This window comes from Babylonia areolata, chromosome 35 (assembly GCF_041734735.1).
Source record: "Babylonia areolata isolate BAREFJ2019XMU chromosome 35, ASM4173473v1, whole genome shotgun sequence".
NCBI classification, from domain to species: Eukaryota; Metazoa; Mollusca; class Gastropoda; order Neogastropoda; family Buccinidae; genus Babylonia; species Babylonia areolata.
The window spans coordinates 520,001-535,000 of NC_134910.1; the positions used below are offsets into that span (position 1 = coordinate 520,001).

The window sequence follows — 15,000 nt, forward strand, 5'->3', positions numbered from 1 at the left end:
TTGTCATTATCTTCAAGTCAGAATGGAAACAACATAAACTAATGACAGATTTGCGACACTTTGGCACTTTGTCATTATCTTCAAGTCAGAATGGAAACAACATAAACTAATGACAGATTTGCGACACTTTGGCACTTTGTCATTATCTTCAAGTCAGAATGGAAACAACATAAACTAATAAGAGATTCGCGACACTTTGGCACTTTGTCATTATCTTCAAGTCAGAATGGAAACAACATAAACTAATAAGAGATTCGCGACACTTTGGCACTTTGTCATTATCTTCAAGTCAGAATGGAAACAACATAAACTAATAAGAGATCTGCAACACTTTGGCACTTTGTCACTGGCTTAATGTGCTTTTTTTCAGTCGTTCGTCTCCAAGGTTTGGACAGAACACAGAAAACAAAGTACATATAAATCATATGATAAATATTTACGCATGTAACATTGACACACATCATATCAATACAAACACATTCCAAAGAACGTATAAATCATGAAATGATTATCTATGCCTGAACATAAAAATCCATCATATCAATACGAACACATATAATTACAATGTCGAGATTGACCATCCAAATGTAACCCTTCCTTTTTATCTATGTTTTTTCCTCATAAAATCCATACTAAATTTTTAATTGATTAATGAGTATTTGGACTGATGACGGACTTTTTCCGTATATTTATTGCCTTAGATACATATTTTGCAAGTGAAAGTATCATATTTTCATTTTCTGTCATCAGTATGCCGAACAAATCTTTCCTCTGCGCTGGAGCTGTATTGAAAAGGGTACAGTTTTTTTCGCAATTCATCGTATCTTTTGCACTTAGATACGAAATGATTTTCATCTTCTGGGCTTTCGACACACAATGGGCAAGGAGATGTTGCTACGTCTGAATCAAACCATCTTCTGTTGGCATTCAGTCCAAGTGCTCTCAATCTGAGCTTCGCAAAGCAGATTTTATGCCACCAATTTCTTACGGTCTTAATATATATACTTCTCTGTTTGAAATATTGATTTAAATGAATAGAACCATTTATACCTATCATTGCTCTCTATTTCTCTGTGCCAGTTTTGTTTGTAACATGCTATAAGTCTGTCTTTAAATTCCGATACAAACCGCTCTCGTGCCTTACTCCTTGGCACATCCAAACATGACCTCTGGATGTGGAATACCCAGTTCTGTTTGCCCTTCTCCTCTTGCAGCAGCAGCATGTTTGTCTACACAGTCGTGATGTTGGAAGTCTTGTTAGTTTGAGGCAATATTTTATGAATGTTACTATTGATCTAATATGCAATGGGTAGAGAAAGACACACACACACAGACAGAAATAGAGAGACAGACAGGGAGAAAAATGGTTATGAGCATTAATATTTCATGTTTATTTTTAAAGCGTTCACGTGTTTGTAAACTTTGTATACATGCGTGCATGCGTGTGTTTGCTTGTGTGCATGTGTGCGATCATGCATGCGTGCGTGCGCGCGCGCGCGTGTGTGTATGTGTGTGTGTGTGTGTGTGTGTGTGTGTGTGTGTGTGTGTGTGTGTGTGTGTGTGTGTGTGTGTGTGTGTGTGTGTGTGTGTGCAGGTGGAGAAACAAGAGGAGGAGCTGCAGTCGCTGCTTCAGCTGGCAGGTAGGTTGGCCATGTTTCACACAGACTGTTCTGTCCACAGGCATTCAGTGATTACACTTCGTGCGTGTACAGGAGACAGACACAGACACACACACACACACACACACACACACACACACACAGACACAGACAGATTTTTTCCTTCTTTTTTCCCGGTCATATCGGATGGTCATGTCCGTGTCTCTGTCACTGCGGAGATGAAACGGGAAACATTGTATTGAATTGTATTGTATTGTATCGTATTGTGTCGTATTGTACTGTATCATATTGTGTCGTATCGTATCGTATCGTATTGTATTGCATCGTATTGCGTTGTATTGTATTGTATCATATTGTGTCGTATCGTATCGTATCGCATTGTATTATGTTGTATTGTATTGTATTCCAACATCTCCACCAGTGGTAGGGTACTAGTCTTTCGTATAAGTCAACAAAGTGAGTTTCAGAGCGTGGCGTGTAGGTGCTGTATGGACCAGGATTATCCTGCTGGTTTAAGGATTAAAAAAAAAGAAAAACACACACAAAAAACAAAAACAAACAAACAACAACAACAACAAAAAACCACACAAACAGCAACAACAACAACAACAACAACAACAACAAAGCCACCACCAGATACGTACCACAAGAATGAATCAAGCTCCGACCTACCTATGCACTGCCCACATCATGTCAGTGACTCAGACCTAGAACATGCACGTGCATGCCTTCTCTTGGTCGGCATGGGTGAAGCCTGACCCATCAAATGCGAGTAAATGATTCTAAATGGTTTCTACACGTGAAGACAAAAATCAACACGCACTTATACTTCACTTCAAAGAAGGGGAAAACATCTACGAAAATGAAATATATAAGTTCCTTAGTACATTGCAAAATTCTGGCTTTTTCTTTCTTCCTTTCTTTCTTTTTCTTTTTTTTCCACCCCAGAGCAGTTGAAAACCATGCAGACAGAGATACAAACAAAACTAGAATTGTTAAAAAAAAACATTTTTAGACACCTGATATCACAAAACAATTCAAACTCTGATTTTCTTTCAAAGAAAGTAAAATTTGTTAAAAAAGGTTAAAAAAGCTGTTGCTGTTGTTTTCATAAATGCCACGGCTAAACACACACACACACACACACACACACACACACACACACACACACACACACACATATATATATATATAAAGGGGGGGTGGGGGGTGGGGGGTGGGGGTGGCTCCCTTCGATTCCCTGCATGTTGGCGGTGTTTTAGAACATCATGGCGACAGTTTCATGGAAGGGAAGAAACCCGACACGGCTCTTTGACAATTCACCTCTCTGCGCAGAAAGTTAATTCGGGTTGCTTGCCGTTTGCAACCCCCCCCCCCCCCCCCTCCTACACACACCTCTGTTCTCCGCTCGGCACATGTTTCCAAGCGTGTGGTGGGTTGTGTTACGAAAAGAAAACCAAAAATGGGCGAATCACTCACGTGTTCCCGCACGCACATGCGTGGACGTACAGTCCAAGACACTGCCACGCGCGAGATTAGATTGATGTACACGTGCGTGAGTTTGGTTTTTTGTTGTTGTTTGTTTGTTTGTGGGAGGGTGTGTGTGTGAAATTGTGTGTGTGTGTGTGTGTGTGTGTGTGTGTGTGTGTGCTTAAAAAGAACTGTTATTTTCTTTTCAGGCGGGGCGGGGGGTTATGGTACTGACTGTTTCTTTCCTGAAATACGAAACTTTTTTTTTCTTTTTTAAATAGATGCTGCCCTGATGAAAATAAAAATCGTTTTTTGATACCTCAGACGAAAAGAGCGCGCGCAATGACGTCACAGTTCACGAAGAGCACGTGCAGCACGTGCATGAAGTCAACGGACACAAGGTGGAGGTGGACACTGCTCGCAAAACTGGTGAGCCACACAGAGGGGGGGACAGAGAGAGAGAGAGAGAGAGGGGGGGGGAGGGGGGGAGACACAGAGAGAGAGAGGAAGGAGAGAGGAAGGGAGTGAGACAGGGGGGGGGAGACCAAGAGGGGGTAAGGGAGGGAGACATAGACACACACACACACACACACACACAGAGCATGATTGTGCACTGATGCACACACACACACACCACCATCACCACTCACACACCACCACTCAAACACAACCACCACCACCACCACTCACACACCACCACCACCGTCACCACCACCACTCACACACCACCACCACTGACAAACCACCACCACCACTGACATACCACCACCACCACCTTCACTCACACACCACCACCACCACCACCACCACTAACACACCACCACCGCCACTCACACACCACCACCATCACCACCACTACTCACACACCACCACCACCACCACCACCACTAACACACCACCACCGCCACTCACACACCACCACCATCACCACCACTACTCACACACCACCAGCACCACCAGGCAGATACATCCAACATCTCGCTCTTTCTTCCCACAGTGTCAGACACGAAGACTGGCGAAGTTCTCTCCGATGTCAAGCAGGAAGTCAGCAAAGCCGACGACAGCGCAGGCGCACCTCAGCCGGAAGTGGAGGTCAAAACGGAAGTGGACGTGCCTGCAGAAGGCGTGCACGAGACAATTGTCCAATCAGGAAAGGAGGTGAGTCGTCACGCCATTCGGCGATTATCTCGGCGTGTTTGTGGACGGTACTCTGTTACTTTGAGGCTGTTGGGGGAGGGTGGGGGGGGGGGGGGGGATTGTGTGTCATCTGGGAGGATGCTGTGTGGATTGTGTGTCATCTGGCAGGATGTTGTGTGGATTGTGTGTCATCTGGTAGGATGCTGTGTGGATTGTGTGTCATCTGGTAGGATGTTGTGTGGATTGTGTGTCATCTGGCAGGATGCTGTGTGGATTGTGTGTCATCCAGCTGGTCTGTGCCGTTCTTGGGGCCTTTGTTTATTTATTTATTTATTTATTTAAGTATTTGTTTTTTTGTTTGTTATGTGTGTGTGTGTGTATTTTTTTGTGTATGTTTTTTTTAAAATAACTTTTCCCCTGTGTGTGTGTGTGTGTGTGTGTGTGTGTGTGTGTGTGTGTGTGTGTGTGTGTTCGCCTCTTTCTCTCTCTCTGTGTCTCTCTGTCTCTGTCTCTCTGTATCTGCCTCTTTCTCACTCCTTGTCTCTTCTTCTGTCTCTGTCTGTCTGTGTCAGTGTCTGTGTTTCTCTTCGTCTCTTTGTCTCAGACTCTTTCTCTCTCTATATATATATGTATCTGTCTCTGTCTGTCTGTGTCTCTCCCTCTGTCTGTCTGTCTCCATCTCTCTCCCTCTGTCTCTCTCTCCCCCCCCCCAGCCCCTCTCCCCCCTCTCTCCCTCTCCCTCTCTCTCTCTCAGTCTGTCAATGACAGGCCATGCTTTGTTGTCAACGGAAAGTCCACAGTCCACAGCTGTCTTGACACGGTAAGTGGTTAGTTCCCTTGTTGCTTTCGCTTTCGCTGAAGGGTGTGATGATGATGATGATGGCAATAATGACGGTAATATTGATGATGATTATGATAATAATGATGGTGACGGCGACGAGGACGACGACGACGATGATGATGATGATGATTAGAATTAAGGCGACGGCGATGTTGATGATGTTGATGATGGAGAATGCTGGCAGTCTGAAGACCAAACGAACGCATTGATTGAGGAAAATAGCGTTGGTGAAGGAACAGGAAAAATCAGTTTGAACAGAGAGAAGAAGCAAATGGAAGATGAGACAGACAGACAGAAAGGAATTAGCCTCTCCTTCCTTCACCGTTGGTTGTGACAGTGACCCAGGACTTCACGATGATGACGTGCATTGCTGCCTCTGTACTGCCACGGATCAGCACATCTCTCTCTCTCTGTCTGTCTCTGTCTCTTTATGTCTCTATGTCTCTCTGTGTCTCTCCCTGCCTCTCTCTGTCTCTTTCTTTCTCTGTCTGTCTCTCCCTGTCTGTCTGTCTGTCTGTCTCTATCTCTATGTGTGTCTCTCTCTATCTCTTTATGTCTCTCTATCTTTGTCTCTTTATGTCTCTCTCTGTATCTCCCTGTCTCTCCCTGCCTATCTCTGTCTCTCTGTTTCTCTCCCTGCCTATCTCTTTCTCTGTCTGTCTGTCTCTCCCTGTCTCTTTCTTTCTCTGTCTGTCTGTCTGTCTGTCTGTCTGTCTCTCACTGCCTAACTCTCTCTCACTCTCTCTTTCTCTGTCTCTTTGTCTGTCTGTTTTCTTTTTGTCTCTCTCGGTCTGTGTCTCTGTCTGTCTATATCTCTCTCTCCCTGCCTGTCTTTGTCTCTTTCTCTGTCTGTCTGTCTCGCTGTACCTCTGTCTAAGCTTGCCCATCTCAGTCTCTTTCTTTCTGTTTCTCTTTGTCTCTCTCGGTCTCTCTATGTCTCTGTCTATATCTCTGTGTCTCCCTGCCTCTCTCTGTCTATTTCTTTCTCTGTATGTCTCTCTCTGTCTCTCTCTATTTCAGTCTCTTTCTTTCTCTGTCTGTCTGCCTGTCGGCCGCGGCACGTGCACAAGGGCTTCACACGTCACACGTGCGTCGTGACTGGTTTTTCGTCATTTCCTGTTCAGTCGTTCCATCGTCGTGTTCAGAATGTGAGCAGTGAAATCGGGTCCGGCTGACAGGTGTGACGAGTGACGTTCTGTCGTCGTTGTTGTTGTTGTTGCTGTGATTTTTTGTCATGTTCCTTATGGTTCTGCTAGTTGTCACGTGGCTCGTCTTGAAAGTGTCGACCACACGGTGGTGACGTCAGTATGTGTGAAAAGGAGGGGGGGTCGCTTTGAGGGTGTTGAGCCAAGGCACCGTCACTTTGGCAGGTGAATTATGAACGAGACAACGTCACGGCTCACTGGCAGCGGGAAAACTGGTTCCCAGGAATCGCTCTGTCGGTGTCTCTCTGTCTCTCTTTCTGCCTGTCTCTGTCTGTCACTCTCTTTCTCTGTCTGTCTGCCTCTCTCTCTCTCTCACTCTCTCTCTTTCACGCACGCACACACACACACACGCACACACTGGTGGAGGACTAAACAGATAGTACAGATGGTGTGGTATGGACACACAGACAGATGAGTGTATATATATATACAAATGTAGAAAATGTGTTAGGGTTAGGGTTACCTTCAGAGTCCAGATGTTTTTGCTGCAGGTTATTGTAAAGGACACAATTGTTTATAAAATGGTTTTCATCTTTGACCACATTACAACATTTACATGCGTAATTTGAATTACATTTGAATGTTCTCCTAAAAATGATCCATTTATTGGGAGCAAACCAAGCCGTAATTTTACCAAACAGTCCGTAAAACACTTTTTATCCACAAAGTCCAAATATTGCTCACACTGAAAACCAGTTTTAGAGAGAGAGTGTGTGACAGATAGAGAGATAGAGAGAGGATGTGTGTGTGTGTGTGGGGGGGGTGGGGGTGGAGAGAGGGGGACAGAGACAGAGATAGAGAGAGAGGGTGTGTGGTTCTTCCGCCTTACAACCAGCACGGACGGTGTGCCCAATATGAACCTGCAGGTCATGACTGGACAAAACCAACCAACCAAACGAAACCCTGCTGAGGCCTCAGGTAAGGACTGCACGACCAAACGAAACCCCGCTGAGGCCTCAGGTAAGGACTGCACGACCAAACGAAACCCCGCTGAGGCCTCAGACAGGGACTGCACGACCGAACGAAACCCTGCTGAGGCCTCAGACAGGGACTGCACAACACTATTCACTGCCCCGCAGCCCCCGTCATTCCAGCAAACCATGCCTGCAGGACACACAGAGCACTGTTCACACCATCACACAGTAACAACAACAACAACAACAACAACAACAACGTTCCCGACATTTTGCAGCGCACGCTAAAATTCCTTCAAGTCATGTATTGGTCTGGACCGAGGCTCATGAATTCATGAAATATTCATGAGGCTGGCACGTGACACAAAAGGGGACGAGTGCCGGGGCAGTCTATTACTTTCCATGACTAAAACATGAGGGGGTGCGGTCATCAGTGCAGAACAATCCTGCTGTTACCCACCTTACAGGGACCTGACCCACACCAACTGTCGGCTTGTCCGACCTTCCTGTTGGATGTGCTGGACATCCACATGGGCTTTCGGGGTCTTTGGTGTTTGTTTTTGTTTGTTTGTTGTTGTTGTTTGTAAGTTGCTGTTATTCCTGTTGTTTGGGGGGTTTCTGGTCCACCGAACCCCACACTGACTGTCTGTATGTATGTCTGTCTCTGGCGACCGTGAAGGTCGTTTCACATACATATCTGATCAAGGTAGTAGTGTCAATGGTTATTTCTTTGCGTCTATGAATGTTTTTCAATCTATTAACGACGAATTAACACTTAGTGTGCTGGAGCGGATTGAATCAGATCATCTGCCTCTTGTTCTATGTATAGATAAGCAAAATGAATTGAAATGCAACAGAAATTTACATGCTGATGAAAAACAATGCATTGTTAAATATTGTTGGAAAGAGGAATTTAGTCAGCACTTCCTCAGTTCATGAATTCAAATGAGATACAGCAGAAGCTTTCTGCTGAAGATTTGATCAGCGTAAATGTTAATGATGCTTTGAATAGTATTAACTCACTCAGTACGGCCAGTCCTCTTTTCTCCTCTACACAGACCCCTCGGATGTCCAGTGGGTGTCTGAATGACCCAACTTTTAGCTTCCGTCATCAGAATTGTGGTATTCTTTGTCAACATTCACGTCTTCAGTATAAGAGCATTCCGCTTGCAATATTTTGACGATGGTAATTGGGGTGAAACGGTTGTTAACGTCGTCTCTTTCGCCTTTCGTATGGAAAGAGTTAATGTCATTATTAAAGAACAAGCATATAATATGTTGAAAAGAATATCTGTAAATATAAAATTTAAACAAAAGGACTGGTTTGGTCATGAATGTAGAAAAGAAAGATGTAATGTACGCAAACGTTCAAGAACATATCGAAAAACACTGAATGTGAATGACAAGCCAGTGCTGTGTATTGCAAGACGCGAGTATAAAAACCTAATGAAAAAGAAAAAGAAGGCACATGACGAAACATTATTAAATGATCTTTTAAACTCTGTTGATGACCAGCAGATGTTTGGAGGGAAAATTCACAAAATAATGAAAAAGAAATCACAACCTTTGAATGATATTACTGTTGATTAATGGTTTCGACACTTCAAAAATGTGTTAGAAAATAAGGATGAAGAAATCAGTGAGGAAGAAGCTGTGTATGTTGATGAACAGTGTGTATGACAGAGCAATACCAAGAGATGAGGTGTTACATGCAGTCACAAGACTGAAAAATGGCAAATCAGCACGTCCAGATGGTCTTATTGGTGAGTCTTTTAACTCACTCAGTACGGCCAATCCTCTCTTCTCCTCTACACAGACTCCTCGGATGTCCAGTGGGTGTCTCAATGACCCAACCTTTAGCTTCCGTCGTCAGAATTGTGGTATTCTTTGTCAACATTCACGTCTTCAGTATAAGAGCTTTCCGCTTGCAATATTTTGATGATGGTAACTGGGGTGAAACGCTGTTAACGTCGTCTCTTTCGCCGTTCGTATGGAGAGAGTTAAGAATTCTGGAGAGAGCATTGTTATTTTTTAAGTCAAGCTGTTTCATCATTTGTTTAATACTGGTCTCCAAGACACTAACACACACCAACACACAAATATCACACACACACACACACACACACACACACATACAGAGAGAGAGAGAGAGAGAGAGAGAGAGAGAGAGAGAGAGAGTTCCCCTCCTCCTTTCTGTCCACCACTCACGGACAGATATTGTTCCCTTTCGAAATGTTTGCCCTTCACGTCTTTTTAAACAGACAGCTTGCTGCTGCTGTTGTTGGTGCTGTTGTTGGTGCTGTTGTTGCTGCTGCTGTTGTTGCTGCTGTTGTTGCTGCTGCTGTTGTTGCTGCTGCTGTTGTTGCTGATGCTGCTGTTGTTGCTGCTGTTGTTGCTGCTGTTGTTGCTGCTGCTGTTGTTGCTGCTGCTGTTGTTGTTGCTGCTGCTGCTGCTGTTGCTGCTGCTGCTGTTGTTGCTGCTGTTGCTGTTGTTGCTGCTGCTGTTGCTGCTGCTGCTGTTGTTGCTGCTGCTCTGTTGCTGCTTCTGTTGTTGCTGCTGTTGTTGCTGTTGTTGTTGCTGCTGTTGTTGCTGTTGTTGTTGCTGCTCCTGCTGTTGCTGTTGTTGCTGGTCCTGCTGTTGCTGCTTCTGTTGTTGTTGCTGCTGCTGTTGTTGTTGCTGCTGTTGCTGCTTCTGTTCTTGCTGCAGCTGCTGTTGCTGCTTCTGTTGTTGTTGCTGCAGCTGCTGTTGCTGCTTCTGCTGTTGCTGTTGTTGCTGCTTCTGTTATTGCTGCTGCTGTTGTTGCTGTTGCTGCTGCTGTTGTTGCTGCTGGTGTTGTTGCTGTTGCTGCTGGTGTTGTTGCTGCTGGTGTTGTTGCTGCAGATGTTGTTGTTGCTGGTGTTGTTGCTGCAGCCGCTGTTGCTGCTTCTGTTGTTGCTGTTGTTGCTGCTTCTGTTGTTGCTGCTGTTGTTGTTTTTGCTGCTGCTGTTGGTGCTGCTGCAGCTGCTGTTGCTGCTTCTGTTGTTGTTGCTGCAGCTGCTGTTGCTGCTTCTGCTGTTGCTGTTGTTGCTGCTTCTGTTATTGCTGCTGCTGTTGTTGCTGTTGCTGCTGCTGTTGTTGCTGCTTGTGTTGTTGCTGTTGCTGCTGGTGTTGTTGCTGCTGGTGTTGTTGCTGCAGATGTTGTTGTTGCTGGTGTTGTTGCTGCAGCCGCTGTTGCTGCTTCTGTTGTTGCTGTTGTTGCTGCTTCTGTTGTTGCTGCTGTTGTTGTTTTTGCTGCTGCTGTTGGTGCTTCTGTTGTTGCTGATGCTGCTTCTGTTGTTGCTGCTGCTGTTGCTGCTTCTGTTGTTCAATTACAACTCGGGTTGTCTGTCTCTGTGTTACTGGCCTTTTGTGTCTGGCTCTCATTCTCTCTGTCTCTGTCTCTGTTGTTCTCTTTTTCTGTTTGTCTGTATGTCTGTCTCTCATCTTTTATTCCTTCGTCAGTTCATTTATTCTGATAGACATCAAAGTTCCATCTACCCCCCCCCCCCCCCGACACACACACACACAAATCCCTCAAGAAAAAACGAAAACCTTCCCTCCTTACACCATCCATCACCCCCAGATCAATACAACAACACATCCCACGCACCGATGGTCCACCCCCGCAGCGCTGGAGTTAGATCAAGGACAACAACTCCTCCCACGTCTTCCGGTCTGCTTCCATTATGATTACTTAGCTAATGCCGGCCCCTGGTCTGACCTCTTCACCGCTCTGTGCCACCCCGCCTGGCATCATACCATGAGAGAGGGGGGAGGGGGGATGGAGGGAGGGGGGAGAGGGTGGAGAGAGAGAGGGAGAGAGAGAGAGAGAGAGAGAGAGAGAGGGAGAATGAGGGAGGGAGGAGAGGAGAGGAGAGAGAGTTGTTTGTGCAAAGTGTCTTTTGGTGTTTCGCTGTCTGTAACTGACTATAATGCAAGGAAGAAGCAAAGAAGAAAGGAGGGAGAGAGTAGGGAGAGGGGAGGGAGAGAGTGGGGAGAGGGGAGGGAGAGAGATGGAGTGAGGGAGAGAGGAGGGAGAGTGAGGAGATGGGGAGAGGAGAGAGTGGGGAGGGGAGGGAGGGAGTAGAGATGGGAGGGGAGAGAGGAGTGAGGGGGATGGGGGGAGGAGAGAGTGGAGTGAAGGGAGAGGGAGGAGAAGTGGGGAGAGGGGAGGGAGAGAGATGGGAGGGAGGGGGAGGGAGATGTGGAGTGAGGGAGAGAGGAGGGAGAGAGTGGGGAGAGGGGAGGGAGAGGATGAGAGTGAGGGAGTGGGGAGGGAGGGAGGAGGGAGGAGGGGATGAGGGAGAGAGATGGAGTGAGGGGAGAGGAGAGGGGAGAGTGAGGGGGAGGGGAGTGAGAGAGATGAGTGGGGAGAGGGGAGGGAGAGAGATGGTGAGGGTGAGGAGGAGGGGATGAGGAGTATGGAATGAGGGAGGAGAGAGAGGAGAGGAGGGAGAGGAGGAGGGAGAGATGGAGGTGGAGAGGGGAGGAGAGAGGGTAATATGAGGACGGGGATTTAGTAATTGTAGGGGACTTCAACTGTACACTAAATAGTGACCTTGACATAATATCTGATCATCCACATGAAAAATCAGAATCAGAAGCTTTCAAACAAACCATTGAATTACTGGGTTGAACGGATGCAGGTTGTATCACCCAAGTGAAAAAGAGGCCACTTGGGTGCACATGAATCCCTTCACAGCACGCCGTCTGGATTGCTGTTGTCTGAAAACACTCTGCGTCTCTGTCCGTCCTGTCACCTCTCATTCATTCCAAATTCTGATCATAAAGCTGTTGTACTGGAACTCAGTGATAGTGATTTTATTTGGGGTCCAGGATACTGGAGATTTAATACCAAGGTTGGATTTTTTTAAATGAAACATTTGTACAGTCAGTAAATGAAAACATAGATACCTTTCTTATGCAAAATGAAGAACTGGAGGACACAGAGAAGTGGGAATTATGTCAAGTGGAGATGCGTAATTTTTGTATTGAATTCACAAAACCTATTTCTTGTCAAACAAGAAATGAATTTCTGAAACTTCATATGCATCTAGGTGACTAGAACACCAGCTAGTAAAAGACCCACAAAACGAAACACACACACACACACACACACACACACACACACACACACACACACACAGAGAAGGGAATGCACTGAAATAGACACAAGTGCCCACATGCCCACTGCAGAAACAAAGTCGTTGGCCAAGGACACTGGTACTTCACTGATACTTCAGTCTGGCATTATGGCCACTTTGTCAGGTTCATTCTGGTCACTACCTCACCATTTCTGAAGCCAGGGATCTACAGAGAGAGAGAGAGAGAGAGAGAGAGAGAGAGAGAGAGAGAGAGAGGACTTCTGAAAAGTAACTTCACGCACACACACACACACACACACACACACACACACACACACACACACACACACTTAAAAAGGGATATTCAACAATTGATCATAATTATATTTCCTCCAATGGCTGCAGTACAGAAACAGTTGCAAACAATAAAAAGTTGCATGTAGCGTTTGTGGACTTTGAAAAGGCCTTCGACTCCATTTCCAGAAAACTTTTATGACCTATTTTTTTTAAAGAATGGAATCAGTGGTAAGTTACATCGTTGCGTGAAAAGCATGTATAATGAAGTGAAAGCGAGAGTGAGAGCTGGGGCAACATTATCTGAATGTGTTAACTGCATTCGTGGGGTTAAACAAGGGAATGTTTATAGCCCAGTCTTATATTCACTTTTTATCAATGAACTTGCTTTGGAACTAATGCAGTATTGTCAACATGGAGTTACTTTTGATTTGATTGAATTGTTTGTTCTACTTTTTGCTGATGATATGATTTTGTTATCTACAACAACAGTGGGTTTACAGCGACAGTTGAACAGTTTATATGCTGCAGCAAGTAGCTTACAGTTCAAAGTAAATATGGATAAAACAAGTATTGTTGTGTTCCGTAAGGGAGGGTATTTAGCAAGAAACGAAAGATGGTCACATGGAAATGAAAGAATTACTGCTGTAAATGCATATAAGTATCTTGGAATTTATTTTTCAACAAAACTTAGTTTCAGTTTCGCATGTCAAGATATAGCTAATAAAGCAAAGAAAGCAGTTATTCGGATACTTCATATTTTGCATAAGCTGGATTGTATTTCGTTTGGTATTTTTGTCAGGTTATTTAATGCTCAAGTCCAACCAATACTGCAGTATGGTGCAGAAATATGGGCCTTGGAAGAAAGTGAGCAAATAGAAAAAGTACACTTGAAACGGTTTTGAATGTGGACATACGAACGCCAAATGATCTTGTGTATGGGGAGCTAGGGAGATATCCAATTTATTTAAACTCGTACATTAAATGTATTAAGTGCTGGTTGAAACTTACAAGAATGGACGAAAACAGGCTACCGTTCAAAGCTTATGTTGTATTCCTTATATAGTAATGGCAAAAAAATACAACAACAACAACTAAAAACAACACAAAAACAAAACAAAACAAACAAAGAAAAAACAACAACAACAAACAAACAAAAACCAACAAAAAACAAAACAAAAAACAAACAAACAAACAAAAAACATGGGCAACGTGTGTTCGTCAATGCTGAAATTCTTATGGTTATTCTTTGAGTGGGATATCACGGTGTTGAAGATATTGCATGTTTTATAAGGTGTTTTAGGCAGCGAAAAGTTGATTCTAGGTGGCAAAATTGGCATGACCAGATGGAAACTAGCAATAGATTTGCGCAGTTTAGACTCTTTAAAACATTGCAGGGAACTGAACCATATATTGGGATGGAAATAAACAGATATGTAAAAAGTGCACTGATAACATTTATATTTGGTGTTTCTAATATTGCTGTTCACAGTTTCAGATACTGTAGTAGGAGTGAAAATGTATGTACTTGTCGATTGTGCAATCTGGGTAGGGAAGATGAATTGCAGTTTTTGTTATGTTGCTCTGCTTTGAGTGACCTCAGACAAAGATTAATTCAACCTAAATATTTTAAAGCCCCCCTGTGCTTTTACATTTAATTTGCTGATGTCGTCAAAACATGAACTTACTCAACAAAACTTGGCCATATGAAGCATTGAAGAGACTTCGAATCGTTATTTTGCAAATGTTGTTGAGTATTGTATTGGCGACTTTTGGTTGATTTGTGATGTTGGTTTATCGTGTCAAGTCATTTTCTTTATTTATTTTCTTGTATGACCCCCTTCAGTAAGGTGCTTTGGCCTTAATGTGAATAAAAGATCGTTATCTCTCGCAACCTCTCTGTCTGTCTCCTCTGTCTCTCTCTCTTTGTCTCGCAACCCCTCCCCCCTCTCTCTCTAATCCCTTCCTGCTCCCCCTCCCCCCCCCCACAACCCTTTCCACACCCACACTTCACCGCCCTCCCCCCCCCCCTACAACCCTTTCCACACCCACACTTCACCGCCCTCCCCCTCCACCCCCCTACAACCCTTTCCACACCCACACTTCACCGCCCTCCCCCTCCACCCCCTACAACCCTTTCCACACCCACACTTCACCGCCCCTCCCCCTCCCCCCCCACAACCCTTTCCACACCCACACTTCACCGCCCTCCCCCTCCACCCCCTACAACCCTTTCCACACCCACACTTCACCGCCCCTCCCCCTCCCCCCCCCCCCCCTACAACCCTTTCCACACCCACACTTCACCGCCCTCCCCCTCCACCCCCCCCACAACCCTTTCCACACCCACACTTCACCGCCCTCCCCCCTCCCCCCCCCCCACAACCCTTTCCACACCCACACTTCACCGCCCTCCCC

The 15,000-nt window shown here is 45.1% G+C and overlaps 1 protein-coding gene across 2 annotated transcripts in view; it reads left to right on the top strand.

Moving 5' to 3' along the window:
* The window catches only part of LOC143277833 (uncharacterized), a 79,674-nt gene that overhangs the window by 32,618 nt on the left and 32,056 nt on the right, over positions 1-15,000 (top strand). For both annotated transcript variants that reach the window (XM_076582743.1, XM_076582744.1), the window contains exons 3-5: positions 1,595-1,640; positions 3,414-3,518; positions 4,087-4,247. In XM_076582743.1, coding sequence (XP_076438858.1) covers positions 1,595-1,640; positions 3,414-3,518; positions 4,087-4,247 — 312 coding nt within the window. The remainder of the gene's footprint in view (positions 1-1,594; positions 1,641-3,413; positions 3,519-4,086; positions 4,248-15,000) is intronic.